Source organism: Patiria miniata, unplaced genomic scaffold, assembly GCF_015706575.1.
Source record: "Patiria miniata isolate m_02_andy unplaced genomic scaffold, ASM1570657v1 HiC_scaffold_6, whole genome shotgun sequence".
Lineage (NCBI taxonomy): Eukaryota > Metazoa > Echinodermata > Asteroidea > Valvatida > Asterinidae > Patiria > Patiria miniata.
In genome coordinates this window covers 3263092-3288467 of record NW_024037073.1, presented here as the reverse complement: position 1 = coordinate 3288467, position 25376 = coordinate 3263092, and the positions used below count along the sequence as shown (strand labels likewise).

The 25376-nt window shown below is 39.8% G+C and overlaps 2 protein-coding genes across 2 annotated transcripts in view; both read left to right on the top strand.

The window, feature by feature from the left end:
• LOC119742728 (nesprin-1-like) overlaps positions 1–1701 on the top strand; it is a 91562-nt gene extending 89861 nt beyond the window's left edge. Inside the window, exons 58-60 of the mRNA XM_038218893.1 lie at positions 97–426; positions 950–1105; positions 1693–1701. Coding sequence (XP_038074821.1) covers positions 97–426; positions 950–1105; positions 1693–1701 — 495 coding nt within the window. The remainder of the gene's footprint in view (positions 1–96; positions 427–949; positions 1106–1692) is intronic.
• Positions 1702–4590: 2889 nt separating this feature from the next.
• On the top strand, positions 4591–25352 carry LOC119742727 (nesprin-1-like). The gene is made up of 17 exons (XM_038218892.1): positions 4591–4598; positions 4732–4852; positions 5402–5560; positions 9670–9834; positions 10413–10739; positions 11313–11468; positions 12340–12623; positions 13248–13455; positions 14188–14340; positions 15530–15694; positions 16554–16883; positions 17428–17583; positions 18091–18255; positions 19262–19588; positions 20100–20255; positions 21045–21215; positions 24987–25352. The coding sequence occupies exons 1-17, from the start codon at positions 4591–4593 to the stop codon at positions 25350–25352; spliced, it is 3417 nt and encodes a 1138-aa protein (XP_038074820.1).
• Positions 25353–25376: the final 24 nt, after the last annotated feature.

Below are 25376 nucleotides of genomic sequence, written 5' to 3'. Positions count from 1 at the left end.
GTTAGATTTGTTTTTTCCTTCTTTTGTTTTAGTTCTAAATGATGATTTTTATCTCCAAACAACCTCTTCAATCTGTATTTTATCCGTCTGTCTTAGGTCGTACTTGCCAGCCTATCCGACGGCGAGTCCCAACTCCAATCCACCCTGGACCAGAGCGGCTTGGTCTGCCCCAACACCGCGCCGGCCGGCCGCGACCGCATCAACCAACAGCTCCAGACAGCGGCCGACAAACTCAAATCCTTGATCCAGCAAGCCGAGAGGGCAAACAGGAGGCTGGATGACAGTGTGCAGCTGCAGCGGAGCTACGAGGAGAGGTCACATGAGCTGAAGGGCTGGATGGGGGAGACTGAGGCTGCGTTGGAGGAGGAGGTTGATGCAGGAGAGGGACAACTGGAGGCTAAACAGGCGCACTTGGACAAGATTAAGGTTAGGCCATAATCTTAACTGCCTTGTCATTTTTGCTAGCAGTCTCCCTAATTCCCCAATAATCCTGTACTAATTTGCAGTCTCTGCAGATTTATCCAGTTCTTGGATGGATTGACTTTGTCTTCTCAAATGCTGTAAAAACCTCTAAAATCGCCTGGTCGTTTTTGAAGGGTAAATGGGGGAATCCCTGCTTGATTTATACTCCTTAAAGAAGTATTTTTACTTTTGAAATGATTATTTCATGCGCATTTCTTCTTACGATTTCAATGATCATGTGTGGTTATAAACTTCATATTCTGCTACAAAATTCGAACCTCTTTTCTTTTTTTTTTAAGATTATTGTTGTTTGATTGTTAGAGTTTACCTTCAAAGATTACCAAAACATTGTATGCATGCAATTATTGTATCGTATGAAAGTGACTTTACAGAAATGGATTTGAAAATTGTCTCTCAGCAGTAAGAAAATTAAAAGTCAAGGCTTGAATAGTAATTTAATATAATGATATATTGTCCTTGTTGATAGGCCTTGTGTGATGAGAGCCAGGAATTACAGCCAATCAGGGCCCAGGTTACATCACTAGGCCAGCAGCTGATAGCCAGTAACCCAGCAGCCGTCCATGTTGGCAGTGAAACAACAAGACTGACTGCCGGGTACCAGACCTTGCACATGAATCTTAAGGTACAAAATCCTGGATACTTGTTAATATTTTTACTAGCATTTTTAAGTTCAGAAATGAATAAGTTGTCACAAGTTTAGTATTTCTATTGTAAAATATTTTCATGAAATATCAGCTTTCCAAAATATTGAGGATCAAGCTGTCTTGAAAAAGTAGTATTACTTTTGCTGGAGGACTTTCACAGGAGGACTTTAAGCAAAGATTTAAGTGAAACTAATTCAGAACTTGATAAAGTTGGTTTGGAAAAGGCCCTTGGACTAAAATATATTTTTTATCGGTGTGCAAAGATATAGGAATTTTTAGCCTTACTGTAGCTCTTCAAAAGTTTTACTCATGAACCCAATATATCACAGGTTATTTCCGCACATGAAAGAACTTGACAATTCTGTACCTAAGATATCCCGAGATTAGCCCCACTTGTGCTTGTGTGGCCTCCGTATTGCTGCGCTGTACGTTAGGCCACACGTCTGGTTTTCCAACCTACTGAGGAGTTTAGTCCAAACACTGGCGCACCCTTTTTTGGCATTTTTTTACATACCACTGTATATGGTTGTATTCTATGATTTCTCATATTTGGCCCTCCGGATAGATTTTTTGAGAAATTTAGACATCTTTCTGGAGTCCATATGCACCAGTTTCGGACTAAACTCACTAAGTTGGGAAACCAGACGTGTGGCCTAACGTACAGCGCAGCAATACCAAGGCCACACAAGTGGGCTGTCCCGAGATGTGCAGATCCATACTCGTGTTGTAATTTATAATGATGTTCTTGTTTTTCTGTTTTTGTCTTAGGATCGTCTGCGCCAGGCAGAGCGTGCAGTCACAGAGCAGCAGAACTTCCAGACAGCGGTGGAGGATTTCTACAAGTGGCTGCAGTCCGCTAGGGAGACACTGTCCAACTGCCAGAATGTGACGGGAGAGAAGTCAGATGTTAGCTCCAGACTGCAAGACCTGCAGGTAGAAAAATTTGTAATTTTAAAGTTTAACAAAGAAATTGACTGGAGCTGGGTTTGAATCTGCAACCACTGGATTACCGTTTCAGTGCTCCACCAACTGAGCTCTCTGGCTCTATGCTGGTGGTTCCCCATTTTGTCAATGTCTTTGGCTCAAGGGGGAACTAGGGCAAAAAAAAGTCTCCGGTTTCTGGTCTGCGCACGCGTCGCCGTAGCCATGCCCGTCAACAAAATTAAAAAGTTTTTTTTTTTTCAATGTAAGATGATGTCTCAAAACCGCCGAACTCACTGGTTTGACTGGAATCCTGCTCCTGCACAAGTTTAACGTGTTTTTTAGATGGGGTTACGATCGAGTATAAGCTTTATGTCGCCTCTCTGGGCTCCATATATATTGCACTAAATGTAGTTGGGCACCATTTGCAGACAATGTTGTAATTTTGTAATTGTGCATCTGGAAGCCAGACTGGGGGAGCGACGGTCGTGTATCTGGAACCTGTAAACGCTTTTTAATCAGCGCAAAAGGGAGCAGATTAATGACCGGCCTGGCAGCACATTTACGATGTCCCTGTATGGTCTGACCGTTTTCTCTGGTTTTTGTCTTTGACTATCCAAATTTCCCAAAGAATGTTCGTGTCAGTCGATGTCGTAAGAGGGTGCAGAATTCTCAACCCTTATGGCCTTACTGAGGTTACCTCAAACTCCACCCTAAAGAATATTTTGAGAGTTTTAAAGGGATCGAAGCATCATCTGCAACATCAGCCGACATTTGAAGAGAAAAAAATAGTAGGGGAAAAAAACCTGCATTGCTGCACCACTTTTGGGGCAAGCTCCGTACCAGAAATCAGAGACTTTTTGGGGGGGGCCTAAGTCAGAAGCCATAAACCCATATATGCAATGAAGCTAGGGATCATATCTTAAGTAACGATGCTAGCTCCTTTTTGTATCCTCTATTTTTTTCAATTTGGATTAGTTTGATATTTACATCTGCTCGGCAGTTCTACGTTAGTATTAAAAACAAAACAAAGGTCTATGTAAAAAAATCCATGAATTTTTAATAATTGACTATAATCAAAACGAAGTTTCGCTCGATTAATATGACTATACCATTATTAATAACACAATTTCCAATGGACGTAAGAAACGCTGTATGCAATATTATACCGGGCAAAAATAAAAATGTACATTGTAATATGTATTATTACATCTTTCAAACAATGCTTCTTTAATTGTGAACATTCCCCCCCCCAAAAAAAAAAATATAGTCATTCGCAAAATAGGAAAACGCCAGAAAACAAAGCCCCTCACCCTTAAAACTGGAAATTCAAAATTGAAAAACAAATTCAAGTGGAACACCCAAATGTACCTTAAGGATTGAATTGAAGATTCCATCCATTAACATGAAAAAGCATGTGGGCCCTATATACCAACTTTTAAAAATGCTGTAAACTTGGGAAATAGCATTTTTTTATTCAGACAAATATGGTAGATGGATTCCTTACTGAACTTTTTTTATCATCAGGAGTTGATGTCCATGCGTCATCGCGGCCAGAGCCTCCTGAACTCAGCCAGCAGTAAAGCCGAGCGAGTCTTGCCCCAGACTCCCCCGGCTGGTCAGGAAGCCATACAGGCACAGATTGCAGTCATGAGGGGAGACTATGCTGGCTTGCTGGAAGACACGATCAGTGTGAAGGAGGCGTTGGAGAGCTGCGTCAGGGACTGGAACAAGTGAGTGCTAGGTGGTAGGGTCAACTTGGAGCAGGAATCATTGATTGTTGTAAAAATCTTCACGAAATTTATCATCATGTTTTGTGTTAGTTTTTTTATTTCATGTGGCATAACATCGGGTTTAGGGGAAATTAAACCTTGAAAACTAGTTTCCAGTTTTCCAGTCAGGGAAAACTCAGGGAATTTGATAGTGACCCAGAAGGAAATGGTTTTCGCCAGTTTGTGCGTCTTGTGCCATATGTGCAACTTGTGCCCATTGACTGACTAGCTATGGCGGTTTTTTCAGTGTTTATGCAGTGTAAATATATATATGCATTGCTGCAACCACCTCTTGACTTGCCAGCAACCTCGTTAAAGTGAAAATATTTCTCAGAACATTTTTAAAATTTCTCAGGGAAATATCAGGGAAAACTCAGGGAATTTTGTTTTCATAAAGTGCTGGGACCCCTGTTACATCAAACTTTGTCCTCACCTTTGGTTTCAAGAAAGAAAAATCAAAAATATATGATTTTCCCTTTTTTTGTGGTCTGAATTCTTTCTTCTTCAGTATCTTGTCACAGTTTGACTCGTCATGCTCCTTTTGGTTCTCGCTCCTCCCCCAACACCCACCCGCCCCCAAGAAAAATTGAACTGAACCATATTATTCAAAAAAAATACCAAAGTTATAAGCTTCTAGATGAGACCAATCGATTAGAAAAATACCTCAAATATTGCATTAGAAGCAGACAGAGCAGGTTTAGTTCCAGAAATGTCAGAACGGAATTTGCCTATTTTCAAACACTTTCACTTTGGCCTGAAAAGCAAAGAACATGCAACAGTAATGATTTTGGAAAGTAAAGAAAGCCTGGAATATAACTCAAATCTAGTTTTATGTCAATTTAATGTATATTTTTTATTTTGTAGGCTATTATATGTAGGGTGTCATTATATGTTCTTGTTTTGTTGTTCAGGTACGAGGCCAGTTGTGACAAGTTGTCTCGCTGGCTGGCTGAAGCCAAAGGTCAAACCAGGACGGCAGCTGAGCTGAAATCAACCCTTGGAGAGAAGAAAGTACAACTAGAACGATGCAAGGTGAGAGAGTTAACTCCCTGAAACATCTCAAAAGCCTGTAAAAGAGCTACTCGTTATTTAATGCAGCTAAGCAAAAGAACAGAGAATTTAACACCACTAAATATAAGCATCAAAACATACCAGGTTTAAGTTGATCCAAGTTATGTGAATTCACAGTGAGATTACCGCAAATTTGCATCAGAATTCTCTTTCGAAAACTGACCTCAAGGTATGATAGCTTTGAGGTGCCATTTACTATCCTGAGGTTTAAACATTGTAAAACCGTAAGAAAAATTTTATTAAATTTTCGTGGACAATTTTTGCATATGACTCCAGTAAGGGTGGGAGTCATCAGCTCTACCACAAATTCAACTTGTGTTTAATCAAATAACTGTTATAGAAATGAGGTACAACTTATAGAATGCAAAAATGGTTTCCCTTGCATTTTGTAGTTTATGCCACATGTATCATGTAGTAAATTTGGAATATTATATAAAATAGAAAGGTTTTGCTGTTGAATGTAGCTCTTGTTTGTCTTATGATACTTATTATTTTGCGTGTGTATTGTAGGCTATTCAGCAGGACATTGCTTCCCACCAAAAGGACATTGATGTGCTGACTGAACATGCTCAGAAACTTCTGGACAGAAACCCAAATGGTCTTCAGCCAATCAGTGAAGAGCTTCAGATGTTCACTGACCAATACCAGACAAGCATGAACGACATTAAGGTTGGTCATGATCAGAGTATCGGGGTTCAAATCCAGCTGCTGGCCTTATGTTGTGTCCTTGGGCAAGCCACTTTACCCCACTTTTTTCTCCACTCAGGAGTATAAATAGGTACTGGCATTAGCTGGGGGAGTAACCTGCGATGGACAGGCATCCCATCCAGGAGAAATAGAAATATTCTCAGTCGTTTCATGCCACTGAAACCTGAGATAAATGCCGACCTGATGGGCCATATTGGCTTGTGACAGACTTTAAATTTTGTTTACAAATACCCTGTGAAAATATCAGAAATGATTTCAATCAAAAGAAAACACTTATTGAAGGTGGTTTTAAAAAAGCTTGCCGGCAGGCACACTTTTTTAACGTACGTTAGCAACAGATTCCTGTATGAGATCCAAAAGTTTGTGTATATTTTTTCTCTGTTTTTATCAAAATGTTTAATAGCCACTGATTTTGAGTAATTTTGTGGCTTCATACCAAAAAATTGCACAAAGAGCAAGTGATCTTAAGTACCTTTAAAAGCGTCAAAATCTTACAACCATTAAATGTGAGATCGTTCATTGTTCATTGTTCATTGTTCATTTATTTTCCACAGTGCCACATTTTTAATGATCGTAATTAATACAAAAGATACTATATAAACAGATAGTGAGACTGTAGAGGAACCTACTAAGAAGCTAAGCTTGTAATCGTAGGCCCCTTGTATACAAATTTAAAGTTGCTTTTAATACATAAGACACAGGACAGACAATAGACAAGGACAATACACAAACTTTACATGCTAGTTAACAAGCAGGATAAGATTTGTTGCACGAGCAATCTCGAAGTTAATGGGTTACACGGGATCATAATAATTATACAACAGGGTCGATTTATATTTCCGTTTGAAAGTAGACACATTTTTGGATGTTTTCAGGTTCTTGGTAAAGGAGTTCCACAGCCTGGGTCCCTCATATCTAATAGTTTTTTGGGCTAAAGTTGTGCGAATCAATGGGAGATGAAAATTAGAGACTTGACGAGTATAATGGGAATGAACATCAAAATTCCGGGTAAAAATTGAAGAAATGGAAGATGGTGAGGTGCCAGAAGCAGATTGATACATTAGAGACCCAAGCTGGTGGAAATAAATATCTTTAACTTTCAAAAGTTTGTGTTTGAAAAATAGGGGATCAGTATGGGCATTAAAATCAGTAAAATTAATTATTCGAAGAGCCCGTTTTTGTAAAAGGAAAAGCCTATTGAGATTACCGAGGGAACATGCTCCCCAAGCTAGAATACCATTACTGAGGTACGACAATATTAATGTATTATACAGGGAAACTAAAATTGTGGGAGGGATAAAATATTTGATCTTGTTGATGACACCTATGTTTCTCGCAATAATTTTACATAAATAATCTATATGATTAGTCCATGTTAATTTAGAATCTATATATAATCCAAGAAATTTAAGACAATCTACTTTTTCCATGGCCATGTCATTAATTAATATGTTGGAAGGGAGATTACTGGCAGTTTTACTAAATAACATATAGTTGGTTTTCTTAATGTTAAGTGACAGCTTATTAACTGCAAACCAATTACAGATAGATTTTAACTCATAATTAACTGTGTTAGTGAGAGTAGTCAAATTGCTATTCGAGATAAATAAGTTGGAGTCATCAGCAAATAAAATAAATGAAAATACATCAGATGATTTAACAAAGTCATTAATATAAATCAGAAAAAGCAATGGGCCCAAAATTGACCCCTGTGGAACACCACATTTTAGGGCCTTACAAGTTGAATTTGAACCGCCTATAGAAACATACTGTTGTCTGTCTGAAAGGTAACTTCTGAACCACTCTAGGGCTACTCCTCGAACACCATAATAAGAAAGCTTATATAGCAAAATGTCATGATCAATGGTATCAAAAGCTTTTGAAAGATCGAGGAATATCCCCAGAGTGTGTTCAGAGTTATCTATGGCAGTTGTTACTTTATCAACAAAATCAAGTATTGCATGTGTAGTTGAATGATTACTTCTAAATCCGTATTGACAGTCGGTTAAAATATTACATTTAGTAAGAAATTGGATAATACGAACATAAACACATTTTTCAAAAATCTTTGAAAAACAGGTCAAAATAGAAATGGGTCTATAATTGATAACTGAATGAACATCACCATTTTTAAAAATAGGAACAACCTTGGCAGTTTTAAGTGAGTTAGGAACAATGCCAGTTTTAAAGGAAGCGTTGATAATGTGGGTAATAGGTCTACTGATGGCAGTTATAGTGTTTTTAATAATAGAAGAATTAATCAGGTCGTGACCGGAGCTTGTTTTGTTCTGTAAATTGTAAACGATATCAATCACTTCCTGTTCAACTACTGGTTGTAAAAACAAAGACCTTGGGTTCGGATCATTAAGAAAATCAACAAATGAATCATGTGAACTTGGAATACTTTTAGCGAGATTAGGGCCTAAATTAACAAAATAATCATTAAAGCAATTTGCAATATGAGTAAAATCATTGATTAACTTGCCTTCGTGCATGATACTACTAATATGTTGAGAGGATAACTTATTATTAAGGACTGAATTTATGACCTTCCACGTGTTATGAATGTTGTTCTTTTCCTTCTCAAACTGACAAACATAATATTGCTTTTTAGAATTTCGTAAGAGACTAGTCAAAATATTTTTATATTTAATATATTTGAGTTTCCGCATGTTTGTCGGATTAGCAATATAATGACGATATAATTTATTTTTCTTGTTAATTGATTTAAGAAGAAGTTAAGTAATCCACGGGGCAGTTTGGTTAGAATTGGACTTTGACGTGGGCTTATGTAAATTAGGTGGAATATTTTTATCAACTTTATCATTAAAATTGTCAATAAATAAATTAAATGCATAATCGGGATTATCACAGGTAGTAATGTTAGACCAGTCGGTTGTATGCAGATCTTCTTTAAGCCTCTGGATATTGAAATGAGTGAATTTACGGGAACCAACATAGTTAAAATGATTAGAGGAGGCACTAGATTTATGAGAGGACATTATCATAAAAATTGGTAAATGATCGGAAATATCAGACAAAATTATGCCTGAGTTGTGAGATGGTAACACATTCGTCAAAAAATTATCAATTAGCGTAGCAGAAAAATCAGTTATTCTAGTGGGCTTATCAATTAATGGTAAAAAAGAATAAGAAGTAATGAGATCAGTAAAAGCCTGTGTGCTGGGGGCTGTATGATTGAGTAAATTAATATTAAAATCCCCAGAAATAATACAATTTTTGTTGGAAGATGTCATTCTACAGAACAAATTTTGAAAAGGTGGTAAAAAATCAAGTACATTGACAATTGGAGGTTTATATAAGACGCCTGTGATAATATCCTTAGTTTTGGGAAACGAAATTTCAACAAAAAGAGATTCTAAAACATCTTCAGAATGGGTAAGATCCTGTCTAATTTTAAAATCGAGGTCACAGGAAATATACAGAGCTACGCCTCCACCCATTTTCCCCTGTCTGTTATTAACAATAAGTTTATACCCTGGTAAAAAATAATAATTATGGGGATATGTTTTCAGCCAGGTTTCAGATAATGCGATGACCGAGAACTTATATTTCAATGTAAGCAACAAAAGTTTAAGTTGATCGAAATGTTTTTGAAGACTCCTAATATTGATATGAAGTAGAGAAAATCCATCAATATTTTTATAGGTCCCCGAGAACTGTTCACTAGAGTAGTATTGTGAATTGTTAAATAAATGGAAAGGATTATTTGGGTCAACGTATCAGGCATACTTTACTTTACAGGCACACACAAAAACAAGAAGACAAGGACAAGTAATTCAAATACAAAACAATTAGGTTAAGTGATTGAAATGAGCACTGATAATCAAATTATCCTTTTTAAAAGATGTATGGATCGACATCCAAACAGTATATTTGTACTAGGCCGCCACGAACAATATACACGACAATGTACATCAAAAAGAAACTATGCGTATTTTTACTAGTCGCGACACTCGCAGCCCTTGGTCCAGGAAGGGCAACTCAACATAGGCACTAACTAGTCCAACCATGGGTTCGTGACTTTTTCTTCCCTTCCACCTCTGTAGCTGGCCGTTGACAACCACAGCCAGTCTGTTGCAGAGCACAAGGAATTCCAACAAGGACAGAGAGAGTTTGCCAACTGGCTCCGAGATGCCAAGAACAAGCTAGCGTCCCTGACCGACACATCAGGCAACAGCAAGACAGTGCAGAACAAGCTGGCTTCACTGGAGGTTAGTTCCTCCCCTTCCCCCATCCCACACCTTCCCCGCTCATGATGAAAATGAAAAATAGTGTCGTTTGTGAAGGACATTTGCCTTATGGGTATTAGTAAATGTAGATTGTATAAATGTTGAACAGTGCTCCTGAATCAGCAAAATGTCTGTCACATCATCACATGCACTTGTTAGTTTAAACAACCCTCTTCTGTGCTCATGCACAGAGTTGGAAATGCTTAGCTTAAACAGATTTTTAAGAACAAAGTTTGTGTGGCCACCTTTTCATGTTTAGAATTGTAAATGATGTGATATTTGCTGTTACAGAAATGTCACCTATTTGTGAATCTGAGTATTGGTTAAGTTTGGTGTCTTAACCAAAACCATCTAAGAGCGATAGCCGTCTAAAATCTGACTGATGAAGCCAGTCGGCTAAAATGCAGTATTGTGATCCATCCCTGGAATTTGTACAGGTTAGAAAGTACACTTAGGAGGAGGTCTGGGGAAGTTTTGTTGTACATGTTGTTGCGGATTTTAGTGAGTTAGAAGACAGATTTGGTTATAAATGGCAACATCTGTTCTCATCCTAATGACAGGAACTTCTGACTGCCAAAGAATCAGGCCAGGAGAAGCTAGACTCCGCCACAGCCAGTGGGGGCAGGACTCTCCCGCTCACTGCAGCGCCTGGACAGGAGACTATCACCCAGCAGTTACAGAAGGACCAGGAGGAGCTGGCTGCACTGACTGCCAGCCTGCTAGACTCCAAGGACAGGCTGAAAGAGTGCGCACAGCAGTGGGGCGCGTACGAGCAGAGCCAGAGTGAGGCGGACGGATGGCTGAGGGAGATGGAGGAACGGCTCGGGAAGGGGCTGGAACTCCAGCCTGGATTGGAGACTAAGCAGGAACAAGTTGAGGAATTGAAGGTAAGGCTACATCTTAATTATTTTGCTACGGATGGAAATTACACACGCGCCTATGGTGTTTCTGGTTGAGTTTTTCCTCTGAGTCACATTGTGTTTACAACATGAATGATTTGTCCTAACTGAACTTTAAAAACTCCCACTGCGAGATTCCTCAAAATCACAATTCCTCTGAAGATTCCTCAAAATCACCTTTCACACACAATCATTTCACAACAACATATTTAATTTAAAACTTGACACAGTCCTTCTTTGAGTTTATCAAGAGTTACATTTTAAATCAGTACATACTTATAATGAATTGTCAAAGGAATCTTCAGAAATATGACAGGCAAGCCATTGTCAACATATTCAAATGGTAAAACTAAATTCTTGAAACAAAAGGACATTTACATAGATGACAAAAATATAGCTTTCACACAAAAATATAGATTTTTTACAATATAGCTTTTATACATAGCGTTTTGGTCATTGTTTTACTGCTTGAATGGGTATAACATTATTTGAAATTGAACCCCTTTGGTTTTTTATGTATCTGTTCAATAACTTAAATTCCAATTTCTTGTTTCTGTTCAGGCACTTCAAGAATCCATCCAGAGTAGGCAGCCAGTCATGGAGGCGGTGTCCAGACAAGCACAGGGTCTTCTTGATAGCAGCGTTGGTAATGTAGGCGTCGTCAGTGAGTCTACCAGACTGGCCTCCAGGTTCCAGAGACTAGTCATGACAGCAAAGGTAGGAACCTATCCATCAAGTGGAAATTTCTGTCAGTGTTATAGTTCCCGTCACAAAGTCATCTCTAGTATGTCAGAAATAGATTACAAGTCCTTTCACAAGTATCAGGGTATGAAGAATAGAGAGTTTCGGCAGGTTTAAAATTCGTGCTTGTGTCGCGTATTCGTATCAATTTCGCGTATGACATCATCACTTTGTGCGGTCTTATCATACATGATGTGGGAAAGTGTTACGGAAACTACGTGTGGAAGCCTTCTCATACGGGAGCAGAACGTATCAATTTTCGCCATATTTACACCAAATTTGTGCCAAAATGATACTTCTAATAACTTCTCATTCTTAATTTCATGACGCTTGAGTTATCTCAGATTGCAGTGCAAGTGATTTAAAGGATGAATTCAGTATATTATAGTGAATTTAGTATATTTGGTACATAAAGTAATTTTTAAGGCATTTTGTGTAATCAAACTTGTGACTGGTTCATGCATGTCACAAGTATGTGTAATGTACATGTATGTACAAGGCAAATCAGGCGTAACGTTAACAACAATACATGTACGTAGCTGTGCGATGCCCGAGACTGAATTTGGAATGCCTCATCTCTTATGCGCATACGTATGATGCCATACAGATATGTGTATGGATACGTAACCTTTTTCCCAGATTTTCTGGTAGCAGAGGAATGCTGTGTCACAGTTTATTTGAATAGCTAGTGACTTGACTTGAGACTGGAGGTCTTGTGATGGCCTTGTGATTGATCCAACTTCAACATTTGTTTTCTTTCATGCTGAATATGAACCAGCCTTAACTGAATAAGACAAGACTGGATTTTATTCTCAGTTTTCCTTATCCTTGCTTTCCTTGATCGTAGGACCAACTAAAGAAGAGCGAGCACAATGCTACTGACCATGCCCAATACCAAGACACCCTGAGGGACTTCAACATCTGGCTAGTCGCCTCTCAAGACACCTTAGACCAAAACTCTAGCCTCCTGGGTGACAAAGCGACCCTCCAAGACAGAGCCAAGAACCTGAAGGAGTTGGCAGCGACCAAAGCGACTGGACAGAACCTCTTACAAGCTCTTGACCACAAAACCGGAAAGACCTTTCCGAATACGGCCGCATCTGGGCACGAGGTCGTGAGAGGGGACACTAGGTAAGGATGTGAATCCACATTTTGATTTTGTAAAAGTTTTGTCAAACGTTAACGCTCAATTTATACAGTCTACCAACACCTTACCAAGGCTGTCCTAGTGGGCGGGCCATCACCGCGTTATGGGGAAGATTTTTATTGTTAGGCAAATTAGGACCGAGTTATGGGGACTTTCCGCTGTCCCCACAGCGTCTTCGGTCCCCATAGTACCATGGGACAACTCTTGTGTAGTCCCCACAACTACAGAACAAGTATATGTGTGTGTGTGTTATGTAGATGAGGCAGGGATAATTGCTTAGCCTGACTGCATACTAAAAACATAACACACAATCAATTGTATAGACCATATCTAGTCTACTCGATTGATAGTTGTCAACCATTGAAAAGTGTATAAATAAAATTTCCTGGGTTGAGATCAAGCACTGAGGTGCTTCAAATGTTTTGTAAATTAACTTGATTTACAGGCATTCTTGATTCTTTGTAAAAGATAGCCTGGAAGGTAGCTTTCGTAAATACCAGGTTTCATTTTCTAAGCTTGGGTTTACGTTTTAACAGTTTTGGAAAAGCTGTGAACAGATTTTAAATAGTTCTCATTTAAATGTGTAACCATCGCATCATTAACACCAGGGCTGCTCACGTTGGCTTGGAGGAGCTACTGACAAGCTTGAGTCAACAGAGCCAGGATCTTCAACAGTGCTTGACGCTGTGGGATGACTTTGATGATCAGTGTTCCCAGGTGACCAAGGAACTTGGGGAAGTGGAAGCCATCTTGGTCAGAGAACCTGAGCTGATGCCAGATGTGAAGCACAAGGAGCAACAGCTTGAGAAGTACAAGGTAGGGATCGGGATGCAGCACTACTACATTTCAGTCCAGCCATGCCTTGCTAAAAACCTAAGAATCCAAAACTACCAAGCTACTCAACCAAACTACAACGTTTCCAGCATTCTTTTCCCCCTCTAATCCCAGCAGGCCTTCCAAACCTACCTTTGACCAAACCAGCCCAAGATGCCCGGTCTTATTGAGGAAGTCGTAGTGAGCCCATTCTAGCTCCTTGCCAAGCCTTGCCTGGCTTACATGCCACAGGGGGTTCAGCCTCATCAACTCTTCAACAGCCTACCCTTAATCCTTTGAATACCCTAGCTTATTCCTTGCCAAGCCTTCCAAGGTTTTCCCCTAAGGTGGGTGTTACCTAGCACCCGAACCCCTGTTTTGCACCTCAACCATCTCTCTCAACCATGACCAGCACAGAGTTGAAATTAAATCTTGACAAGTCTTCAGAAGTCAATCCCAAGTCTTCTTGGCCCATGTCAAGTCAGAAGCTATTCCAATGAACTGAGACAAAATCAATCCCTGTCATTGCTCCTTCCCTTGTTACATGCAGGTACTTGTGATTGGACTTGTGCTATATCTCTTGACCTGCACGTACTCAAGGCAACTTGCCTTCTTTCTATCAAGTAGTTGCTCAGTTTATAGAAAGAAAATATGCACTCAATTAATATTTATCGATTAGAAGTGTGATCATCCAAGTACCCTCATACAAATAATTTTATGTTTTTACTCTTACAGAGTTTGGCAGAGGAGGTAGCCCTTGAGAAGGATTCCCTGGACTCTGTCTTGGCTGGTGCCAAGGAGCTCCAGAGACTGACAGGAGAAGATGAAGTCATTGAGAAGACCTCACAGATGATGGAACGCCACAAGACACTGATGCAGGCTGCTCAGGTAGTCCAAATTTTAATCATTTATACCTTTATCGGTCCATTCTGGAACCATTCACTTGAGCGAGAATGCAATTTTATTGATGTCATCAGTCTTTGAGATGCGGTGAATGCAATCGAGGGTCATGTTTGTTTTACATAAAAAAGGAATGAGTTTACCGAAACGGAGTAGCACCCTCAAATTGTGGTGTGCATTTGATTCAAAGGGATATGCATGAGAAGACCTATTTTTCATTTATTGTAGCTAAATTAAAAAAATACCTCAGAAGTTATCATTAAATGCAAAGCGTCTATATCGATGATAGAAATATGAAATGATTGAAGCATGAATTCAGTAACTTACTGAAATCTTCTGTACTTCTATGCACAATCCCTGTTGATGGTATCATGAGGAGCAATTACAATCACTTACTCTTTGTATTGCACTATTGTATAATATTTCCAGTGTTCATACTCATACTCGGTACTCGTACTCGAGTACTACTCTAGTTCTTTTTAGGAGTACACGTACTCGTACCCGTATTTGAATGTCAAAGTACTCGTACTCGAAATGACAGTACTCATACTTGGGCAACAAAATACTCGCACTCGACATGTCGAAATTGTACTCAATCATCAAAGTACTCGTACTCGAATAGCCGTACTCAGGGGGGGGGGGAATGGTATAGCTTGACTTACCACGGCCTTATTTTTGTGATACTTTAAGTTTGAAATGGTTGATTGGCTTGTGGAGAAATCGAAGTTTCCTGATTTTCCTCTGTGCACGTACGTCCAGACACATTTAACAGCTAGCCATGAGTGGGTCTGTATATCGGTCTGACTGGGCCTGGGCCAATTACACACAATGAACCATTTGCCGTATTCAGAAATGCAAGTACTCGTACTCGGAAGTACTCGTACTCGGAGACCTGTTCTTGTACTCGGAGGTACAAGTACTTGCACTCGTACTCGTACTCGGCAACCTAAGTACCTGGCAGTACTCGGTACTCGGGAAAAAAGTACACGACTACAACAGTGAATATTTCTAATTTTTGTAATACTGATTGGCCTATCTCATACTACATGCATCTTGTAGCTCAAATGAACTGAAATTCATCAAATATTCTTTCTATTCATGCATTGAATACACTCTGTTTCACTTATTTATTAACATGGTGCTAATTCATTCATTTATTTATTTATTTTTTAAATAGACTGCTGTTGAAACAACATCTCAGAGAGCCGAGAACCACCAAGAGTACAATGACCTCCACAGGGCTGTTTGTGATTTGTTGGCATCGACCAATCAGGACCTGAAAAACAACAGCAGTCTTGCTGGCACCAAAGACACACTTGAACAACAGTTGACGAATGTGACAGTGAGTGAAATATGACTATAGCTTAAGTCACCTTCCTAATCTGTTATCACTCAGAAACATTTTGTAACATTTTAGAACTTTGGTTTCCCTTACACCCTTTAAGCCAAAGTGCAGGGCAACTGTCGAATGCAAACACCACTTTATGACGTCAGGCCAATTATTTGTGCTGCGAGATTGTTAACGTTTTGCCGCAAGTTTTTGATGCGCAGTTCACTTTGCATTCACATTCACATGAAGTATGAACTGGCTTTTGGTAGTAGTGCAGACCCTGATTTGAAAACTAAAGCCAGTTTCACGTCAATTTGCTGTGACCTCATGGTTAAGGGCATCGGATTTGTGGTCTGCGGGTAAAGCTAGAGGTTGTGGGTTCGAGTCCAGCCTGGGATCATGGTGCGTGTGCCCTTGGGCAAGGCACTTTGTCACTCATTGCTTCTCTCCACCCAGGAGTAAGTGGGTGCTTGTGAGGGCAGAGATGGTTATTGTGATTGAATTATCCTTGCACCTAACAGGCAGCATCGAGCTGTATACTTCCCAGGGAGCTGAAATGGTATTTGGAATGTTTCTTGAGCAGGGGTAATAATGATGTAGCACCTTGGGCACTAGTCCTGGTGGATATGTGCGCTTTATAAATACCCACTATTATTAGAAAACCTTTTTTTATCAGTCACAGTTTCTTGCAGTGATTATCTCTTGTATCTTGTTATTTTGCTTTTTCACAAAAGGTTTTAAGGCCGTGTATCTTTCCTTGCTGAATGTTAAAAAAAAGTTGCCTTAGGCAGTGTTCATAAAGCAGTAGAAAGTCTGAGTCTGCATTCTACTTTAAACTGTATGATAAATTCAACTTTTTCACCCAAAACAGGAATTGACATCCAATCTCCCGTCTTGCGAGGACAAACTCCTGCATCCCTCCCTGACCCTCGGCGCTCAACTCCTGACAGAGACCTCCCCAGACGGATGCGCAGTGATCCATCAAGAACTGGATCAATCCAGTCGGGACTGGTCCAAGCTGGTCAAGGAGGCTGATGACATCAAGTCGTCTCTAGAGGGTGCTGTCCATCAGTGGGAGGAGTACGAGGAGGAACATGGGAGGATGGTGCGATGCCTTGATGAGGCCGAGAGAGAGACGAGTCCGGAGCTGGAGTTGAAGAAAGATGCGGTTGAGAAACAAGAACAACTGGAGAATGTCAAGGTAACAAGATGTTTTTAAATACAAGATGTTTTGTTTTTATATTACCATAATATCCATGAATTTATTCTGTTAGGTTAAAATACATGCCTTAAATTTCTTGACTCGGAGTATTCAACAAGCGCTTTAAAGACCCTAGTGCACATTTGTAATTATCAGAAAACAAACATACTAAATTGCAGCATCCCTGATGTTGCTAGCATAATGGTTTCGGCGTGATCCCTGACTATATGACACACAAAGGTTTATGGCTTCTGACTACCACCCCTTGAACAAAGACATTGATAAATTTGTAGACTTCAAAACATTGGGCTGCATAGCTAATTTAGTAGCGCCTATGTATTGTTCAAAATGTTGCAGATTTAATTCTAACTCAATTTTTTTTCAAATTTTTTGTTCAACCTTTATTATTACCTTAAAGTGAAAATGTGTAAATTGATGTCCAATTTTCGAAGATTAATTAATGTAAAAACAAGTAATTTCATCTATCAATTTTAAACTGTCTATCATACAGTCTCTTTACATGTACATCTATCTTTTGCTTTAGACTATTCATGATGACATCCTTAGCCTGGAGACATCTCTCAATGCCGTAGTGTCTAGCGCCAATCCTATCCTACACAACAACCCGATGGATTCCACTGTCAGTGGACAGCTGTCCCAGGCTAGGTCTCGCTACCAAGCATTAGTCAACAACATGAAGGTATTTATCCAAAATCCTAATTAGTTTCTTTAGGAACATTCCTGGATCCTCAAAATTCCACCAGTGTGCAAGAACTCAATATTGCACTCAACTGGGAGTCAAGCTCCATAAAGGTTTAAGTGGCTGGGCTGTTCTTTGATTTACATGTTTTTTGCAAAATTCTCCAAAACCTCCTGTTGGAATTTGAAGGATCTAGAAGGTTTGGGTCAATGGCACAAAACTGATCCGATTTCAACAAAGAAAAAAAGGAACCCATTCAAACACATAAATTATGCTGGAGAAGGATTTGAACCCACAACTCCTGGACCTCTGTAAAGTTACTGGTTCATGTCTGACTGTGGTCAATATCTTTGTTCATCCTAATACTGATGTTAAGTGAACCAATTCAGATTCTTCTTGTGGTTATTTTGATGAAAATAAATATCTCACCAGCATTTTTAATTAATTTGAAGATCTTTTTGTTGTTGGAAAAAATCTGTATTAATTTTAACAATTTTTTTTTTATAGGCCAGAGTCAAATTATGCCAGGAAAGAGTCCAGGACCACGGAGCCTTCAATCAATCCTTGGAGGAAACACAGAACAACCTGAATGAGAGAGAGCAGCAGCTGAGTCCTCTGAAGGATCTCTCTGGAGACAGATCGTCCATTGATGCTAAACTGGCAGCTGTGGAGGTAGGTATATTTTTAATGAGATATCTGCTTAAATAGATGAGCTTGGAGGCACTTTGAATGGTTGGGATTACTACTTACGAGAACATTTGCAGATGTACCATGTGAATTTACGATCTTTTTAAAGGTAGGATAGATCATTTGTCATTTGTGCATTTATTTCGTTTTAAGCCACAAAAGTGTTCAAAATCTTAAGACGGGTGCTTACCAACTAACCTGATGAAGTATTAGCTCATTTTTTTTCTCAGTATGCATAAATGCATAAATGCATGAAAACAATATTCCAGGATCTCGATTTCAATACAAAAGTTGCCGAGTCATCTTCTGAATTGTGACCGAAATCAGCATCCAGGACACGTTCTCATTCCGCCCGATTGCAGATATGTGATGTCATGCACTGAACTGACGTTCACTGAATAGCAACTGTGCACATGTGTGCGTCGTGTCAACGCATGCGCGCACCGATTCTGAGATTTGTCAAATTGCAAACCAAGTTCTAACGGACACATCTTTGGAAATGACTTTCTTATATTTGTTGTCTTCAAAATGACAGCATGCCAGAAGGAATAATTTCACAGGGAGTTCAGTGCCATTACTATCTTTAAACTAAGTAAGCTTTTCAACAATATTTTGTTCAGTTACTTTTGGATAGTTGCAAATGATCTACTCTACCTTTAAAAAGAGAGGTGGTTGTGGGAAAAATTTCCTTTACTTGAGTAGAATTTGAATGTTAGATATCAGATACTCATTGCTCGATGTAAACGTGCACATTCTCTCGCAGCTGTATTTTAAATAAAAAATGTCCTCAACTTACTAGAGCATTAGTCACGACTGTAGATAAACAACCTATGTGTAGTGAGCTGTTTCATAACAAGGTTTCCTCGGTGTATATATATGTCGACACATCAAAAAAGAAAAATACTGGTATAATTCCGTCTTTCCTCTGTTGACTCTGTAGCTTAAATTTAATACCTTCAAAGATATACCTTATTTTTTCACGTTCTGACAGAATCTGGCGAGCCACCTGACTGAGTTTGAATCCCAAGTCCATCACGCCACAGACCAGGGTCACCACATCCTGCCGCACACCTCCCCCGAAGGTCAAGAGGTCATTCAAGGTCAACTCTCCGACCTTGCAACCTCGCTGACCTCCCTCACGCTCGGCGTGAAGGATGCTGGGAAGGCGCTAGTGGAGCGCGTCCGTTGCTGGAGCGAGTACGAGGTCGCGGTGGAGGAGTTTGGGGAGTGGCTGGCTGAGACGGAGAAGACGTTGGCCAAGGAGCCGGAGAGGATGGCTGACCTGGGAGAGAAGAAGAGCCAACTGGAGAGATACAAAGTAAGATGTGGAGAAATATAAAAATCCATCTCAAATTTACTTTAAAGTTATATGAAGTGTTATGAAGTTACAGCAAGCCCAATTTTGGAATAACAAGTCGTGCAAAACCCATACGTGATGTGCGTTGGATAATATTTGGCTTTGGCAGTCTTCCAGTTTGCATTCCAGTGAACTACACTTCCTCTTTATGCATGTATGCTCTATACTCATATGTTTTTGTTGTGCTAAGTGGTCCTGTTTCAAACTTAAAGGCTGAAAGGGAGTAGCGTCCCTTACCTCAGTGTATTGTAATTAGGTTCGTAAGATGCCAAAACAGTGTAGAAATTGATCACGGAAAGCCCTAATTTTGTCCTGCGATTTCATTTTTAGGTTTCTGTGGGAACCCTGTGAATAAGTAATAAAAAAACAAAAATTGAAATGTAGTGCAAAATATTTTGCAGTTGTAATAATTTCTGATAACCCAGCTATTTGTCCACTGTGATACACAACTCGTGTGGTTTTCCTCTCACAGGCCCTTGAGAGTGAGATTACATCCCGAGGCATGAGCCTCCAGGACACGGAGCAGAAAGCCCTGAAGGTCCTTGAGCATGACACGGGGGCTGTGGACGTCCAAGGGAAGATGGGAGATGTGAGGACTCGCTACCAGGCACTCTGTCTGAGATCCAAGGTAAAGTGATTTGGCATAGCTGCCAACTGTTACAAAAATTGGTTATGATTAACAATAAAACAAACTTAAACTGTAAGTACGAATATGCTGCTTAAATGAACAAAATCAACTTGTAAACCTAAAGGACTAAGAGTTGCGGGGATCATTCTTTCAGGAAAGGATGTCAAAAACGATAAAAAAAATTAGAATCATAACCATCCGGTTCGTTAGTGTGGCGTCATCTCAATTCAACCATGCATTCATTACACGGGTGTAGCATAGCACGAATGGAATCGGAAGTTAACGCACTTCAAGCATTTATCCAATGGGCGCTAGTAATCAGTGATCCACGTGCGTGTATGATATTTTTTACTAACGAACCGGATATTTAACATATACTTCGACAAATGTGACCATAAATTTAGACTTTTTTAAGAATTGAGATATTGTTATATTTGGATTCTAAAAAACAAGAGCTTTCCAATGGTATATATCATTCGGGAGTTCTAAGTTCAGTAATGGAAATATAGACCACTTACTAAATGAACATCGTAAAAGCAATTTTTGAAGAAAAAGGCATTAAAAAAATTCCGCTGATCTGTTACAGTGAATGAACAGTCAAATATTGAAATGGGATGAAATGAGGTTTTAATGGAACACAAGCAGTAGGTAAAAGTAGAAGAGAACAAAAATCGACCACCTCTTCAAAATTTTTCCCCATTGTACTGCAAAATGGCAATTTCCAACTTTTTAGCTCAAAAATTATGCCGATATTGACAGTGACACAACTTCAAATTTTCTGCATTGCAGGACACGACAGACACCCTCACACACAGTGTGACAGAGCACCAGGGGTACCAGGATGCCCTACAGGAGGCAGAGAAGGCCCTACTGGACATCTCTCAGCAGCTCACCACCCAGGGGGCGTTACCGGAGGGGGCTAGTCTGGAGGAGAGCCAGCAACAACTCTCACAACTCCAGGTCAGTTGAATTACTGTAAAACATTCTACAAATACAATATAGGTTGTATGGAAGAAGTTCGAATAGACCAATCAATTAAGTGGGGAAACAACAGGTGCATCTCTTCCATGTCACACTGCGCGTTTCAGCCGCACGCATCTTGCGCACCTGCACGCGTGTCAGAAGTTAGCGCATACATAACAGACATTAATCAAGGCTGTGATTGGTCAAAGCAGCATGGGGCGGGGCTGAATGGATCGGTGGGAATAACCGCAGTGTTAGTTGATTTGATCAACTCTCAATGTGAAGTGGGGGGAGGTAGTTTACCCTGCTGCGGGCTGCGTGTGCTTGCAACTCTCAATGTGAAGTGGGGGGAGGTAGTTTACCCTGCTGCAGGCTGCGTGTGCTTGCAACTCTCAATGTGAAGTGGGGGGAGGTAGTATACCCTGCTGCAGGCTGCGTGTGCTTGCAACGGTACCGCAGGCTATGCTCTGTTGACTGGTTGACTGTGAGTTGCTACGCTCTTTATTGTGCAGGAACTAGCAAAATTTGTTAAATTGGCCAGATGAAGACAATATGAAAAATAATATTGTCATCCGGGTACTTTTACTGACATAATATTGCAGTCATCCGGGTATTTTTTACGAAAGCATACAATACGCTGATTTGTTTTTACCACTGGAAGCCTGATATAAATAATAATTAGTTTTATTCTAAAAAGTGGAAGAAATTGCAGAGGAAATCCATATTATACAAATATAACATGGTTTGTGGGTGGACAGTCGATATTAGCTCTCCAAGGTATTGGAAGTTGACGAATTCATTCCCGAGAAGAAGCTGAGGGAACTAGATTAACTTTCAATACCACGAGGAGCTAATATGGACTTCAACCCAAAATAATCCGGTTGATATTTGTTTTACTACACCTCATACATATTCCCCAAAATGTTTGTCAAATTATGCATCGGTTATCTTGTCAAAATGTTGCTGTGCGAAATGTGTGTACTTTAAGGATAAAGAAAGAGGAGCTTACAAATAGGGCAAATTTGCTCAAGTAGAAAGATGCACCAATCTGTGCTGTAGTCAAGTCCATCACAAGTCGCAAGTCCCTGCAAGTCCATCTCAAGTCCATCACAAGTCCTCCGGTCTCAAGACAAGTCACTAGCTATTTAAATGAACTGTATCAAAAGCATTCCTTCGTCATTGTGACTGGACTTAGGAAAGGACTTGTGACTGGACTTGTGAAAGGACTTGTGATGGACTCGACTACAACATTGGTACCAATATCTAACCACAGAGATCTTGCTAACAAGCACATAATTAAAAAAAGCATATTTGCATTGGATTTTGGTTAAATTAATAAAATATTTCTAGAACTGTGTAGAATTTGCAGGTGTTGTGTTAAACATAAACAATTTCACAATCCTAACCTGTGGTAAAGGTGCAGTAAAACTAGCCCCCCTCGGTGCTCGGTGGAGAGTTCTATTTTTCCTCAGCAGAAATAGAGCACTCCACAGATCACCTTTGGAGGCTAGTTTAACTATTTCATTCAAAGCAGTCAATATTTGTATTTTATACCATGCCTATAGGTCATTCTATAAATTTAGGGTCCACTCTTTTCCTGTCCCTGTTACATCTGGCATCTATGATTTTATAATTCTGATGCACTCCTTAATGCTGTCGTCCTCCAAGAGTGATTATGAATATTGAAGTCATTCTCTATGATACATGTACTTGAATGGCAAGTTACAAAGTACCAAGGTAACAGGGACAGGAGAAATGTCACACGTTGGACCCTAAATTTATAGAATGACTCAATAAATATAGCATTTAGATATACAGGGTCAAGGGATTTAAAAAAAACGAAACCGAGATATTATTGCTAATTGGAACAGAAGTAGGGCACATGTGAATCAAAGGGAGATATCCTCTGTTAGGGTTGAATCTCCTCTTTAAAATGACACCCTGATCATGTCATTACATTCACGGTTGACTGAGCAGCGACTAATTTTATGAAAGGGTCTATTATGCGCCACATTTCAATTGTGGTTTTTGTGGTGTCATTTGTCACAGAGTGAAATTCTATGGTTGCCAATCAAGGCAGGTGGGGAAAAAAGATTTCACCCTGAAAAGTTAGCACAATTCTCTAAATAGACCCTTTCATAAAATTAGTCACTGCTCAGTCAACCATGAATGTAAGGACATGACCAGGGTGTCATTTTAAAGAGGAGATTCAACCCTAACAGAAGATATCTCCCTTTGATACACATGTGCCCTACTTCTGTTCCAATTAGCAATAATATCTCGGTTTTTTTTTTTTTATCCACCCTGTAGTTACAGCAAATGTATTACATTCCTTGCAATAGTTGCCCAACATGTAGTTGGAAAAGCATGGTGGCATGCTCATTGCCCCCTCCATCCATATATTTCTGCTAACAAGAAAACAAATTATCTAAACATGCAACTACAGTGTGCTGTTTATTGCATTACATCTATGCAACAATTTACTCCCTGGTTTCTGCACATTGCACGTCCACACCAGGATTTATTGTGAGTCAAGGATTTGGGATTGTTGGTGAAATTTGCATTAACAATGGAATACATCACCTGATATTGGTTGAAAAGAGGAATTATCTAAAACAAATTCAGAAATGATTTTATTGCACAGTATTTCATTTTAATCTTTTGCACAATTTTGATTTTTGGGGGGTTAGTTTTACCATTTTTGACCTGAGAGTGCAGTCTAGTATTGCAATTACTTTGCTCGTAAATTCTGAAAGCTTGCTTGATATTAATGGTGGTTTGTATTCCCATCAATGGCTATTATTATTATTATCATTATGAATCATTTCTGGTAATGAAACCAAGGATTCCTCAAAAGCGCCCAAAGGCACTGTAGCTTGCAAGCTTGAAGAAGCATGTAGAGAAAAGACAATGAGAAGAGTTACAGTTTTATAGGTGGAAGGAAAACCCCAGAAGAATATTCTGGGGGAAACCACGGAATCAGGCAGGGACTGCAAACCCAATCCACATATTGGCCTAGGTGGGATTCGAACATGGGTCACAGCGGTGGAAGGCGAGGAAAGCACCACTACGCCAACCTGACTCCCCTAAAGGCATATAGGCACATTTAGAATTACCCGAAAAATTAACCTATCGATATAAAGAGAAAATCCTTGCTCAAAGTGAAGATAGGACTGGTACCAAATACCCTGTGAAATTATTTCATCTGAAGTCATTGAAGGTGGTTTAAGAAAAAGTGCCCAAAGGCGCAAAATGCATAGAAGCACTGAGCTGAAACTTCAACAAGTTACTTGTTTTTCCCCCTACTTAAGATTTCCAACAATTTTGTTGCTTCAAACAAAAAAATGCACAAAAACCAAGCGTTCCCATGTACACTTAAAGAGGTTGTGGAATGCTCGAAGACATTTCTGTCATTTTTTCGGGTATATGTACCGGTAGCCTAAGGTGTGATGAAATAAAAACGACTATTGTGTCTGTCATGAAATGAGTACAAAAGGTACTTTTTCATGACAGACACAATAGTCGTTTTTATTTCATCACACCTTAGGCTACATATGCCCGAAAAATGACGGAAATGTCTTCGAGCATTCCACAACCTCTTTAATTACTCTAATGTTGATTAGTAGTAACTACCGGTAGGACAAAATATGCACACTTAACCATGTCATCTCTCTCTCTTGGTATATGGAACTCTCTTTGGCATCAAGCATGCACTACTAACCCCCCTTAACTCTTTGCTCCTCCCCCATTTAATCTTCCATCTCACAGGGTGTCATGAGACAAATCACTGCATGCACTGCCAAACTAGACCAGGCCTCGGTGGCCGGTCACGCCCTCACCAGCTCCCCTCAGGCCACGCCCACACTAACCCAGCATGTAGGGGCGGGGCTTAGAGCTGTAGAGGCGGGGCTTGAGGCTGTCAATCAAATGGCCGTTAGCATACAGACACGCCTCCAGGAGGTGATTAACCAGCAGCAGGTGTATAAGGAGACATTGCAGACTTGTGCTGACTGGTTGCAGGTTGCTAAGGAGGGGCAGGGTCTGGATGAGGCTGACGGGGAGGCGGCTGTTGCCATGGAGACAGAAGGGCTGGAAGATGCTCAGAATCAACTAAAAGAACTTCAAGTAAGATAAAGGGTTATCATTTATGCTATTAAA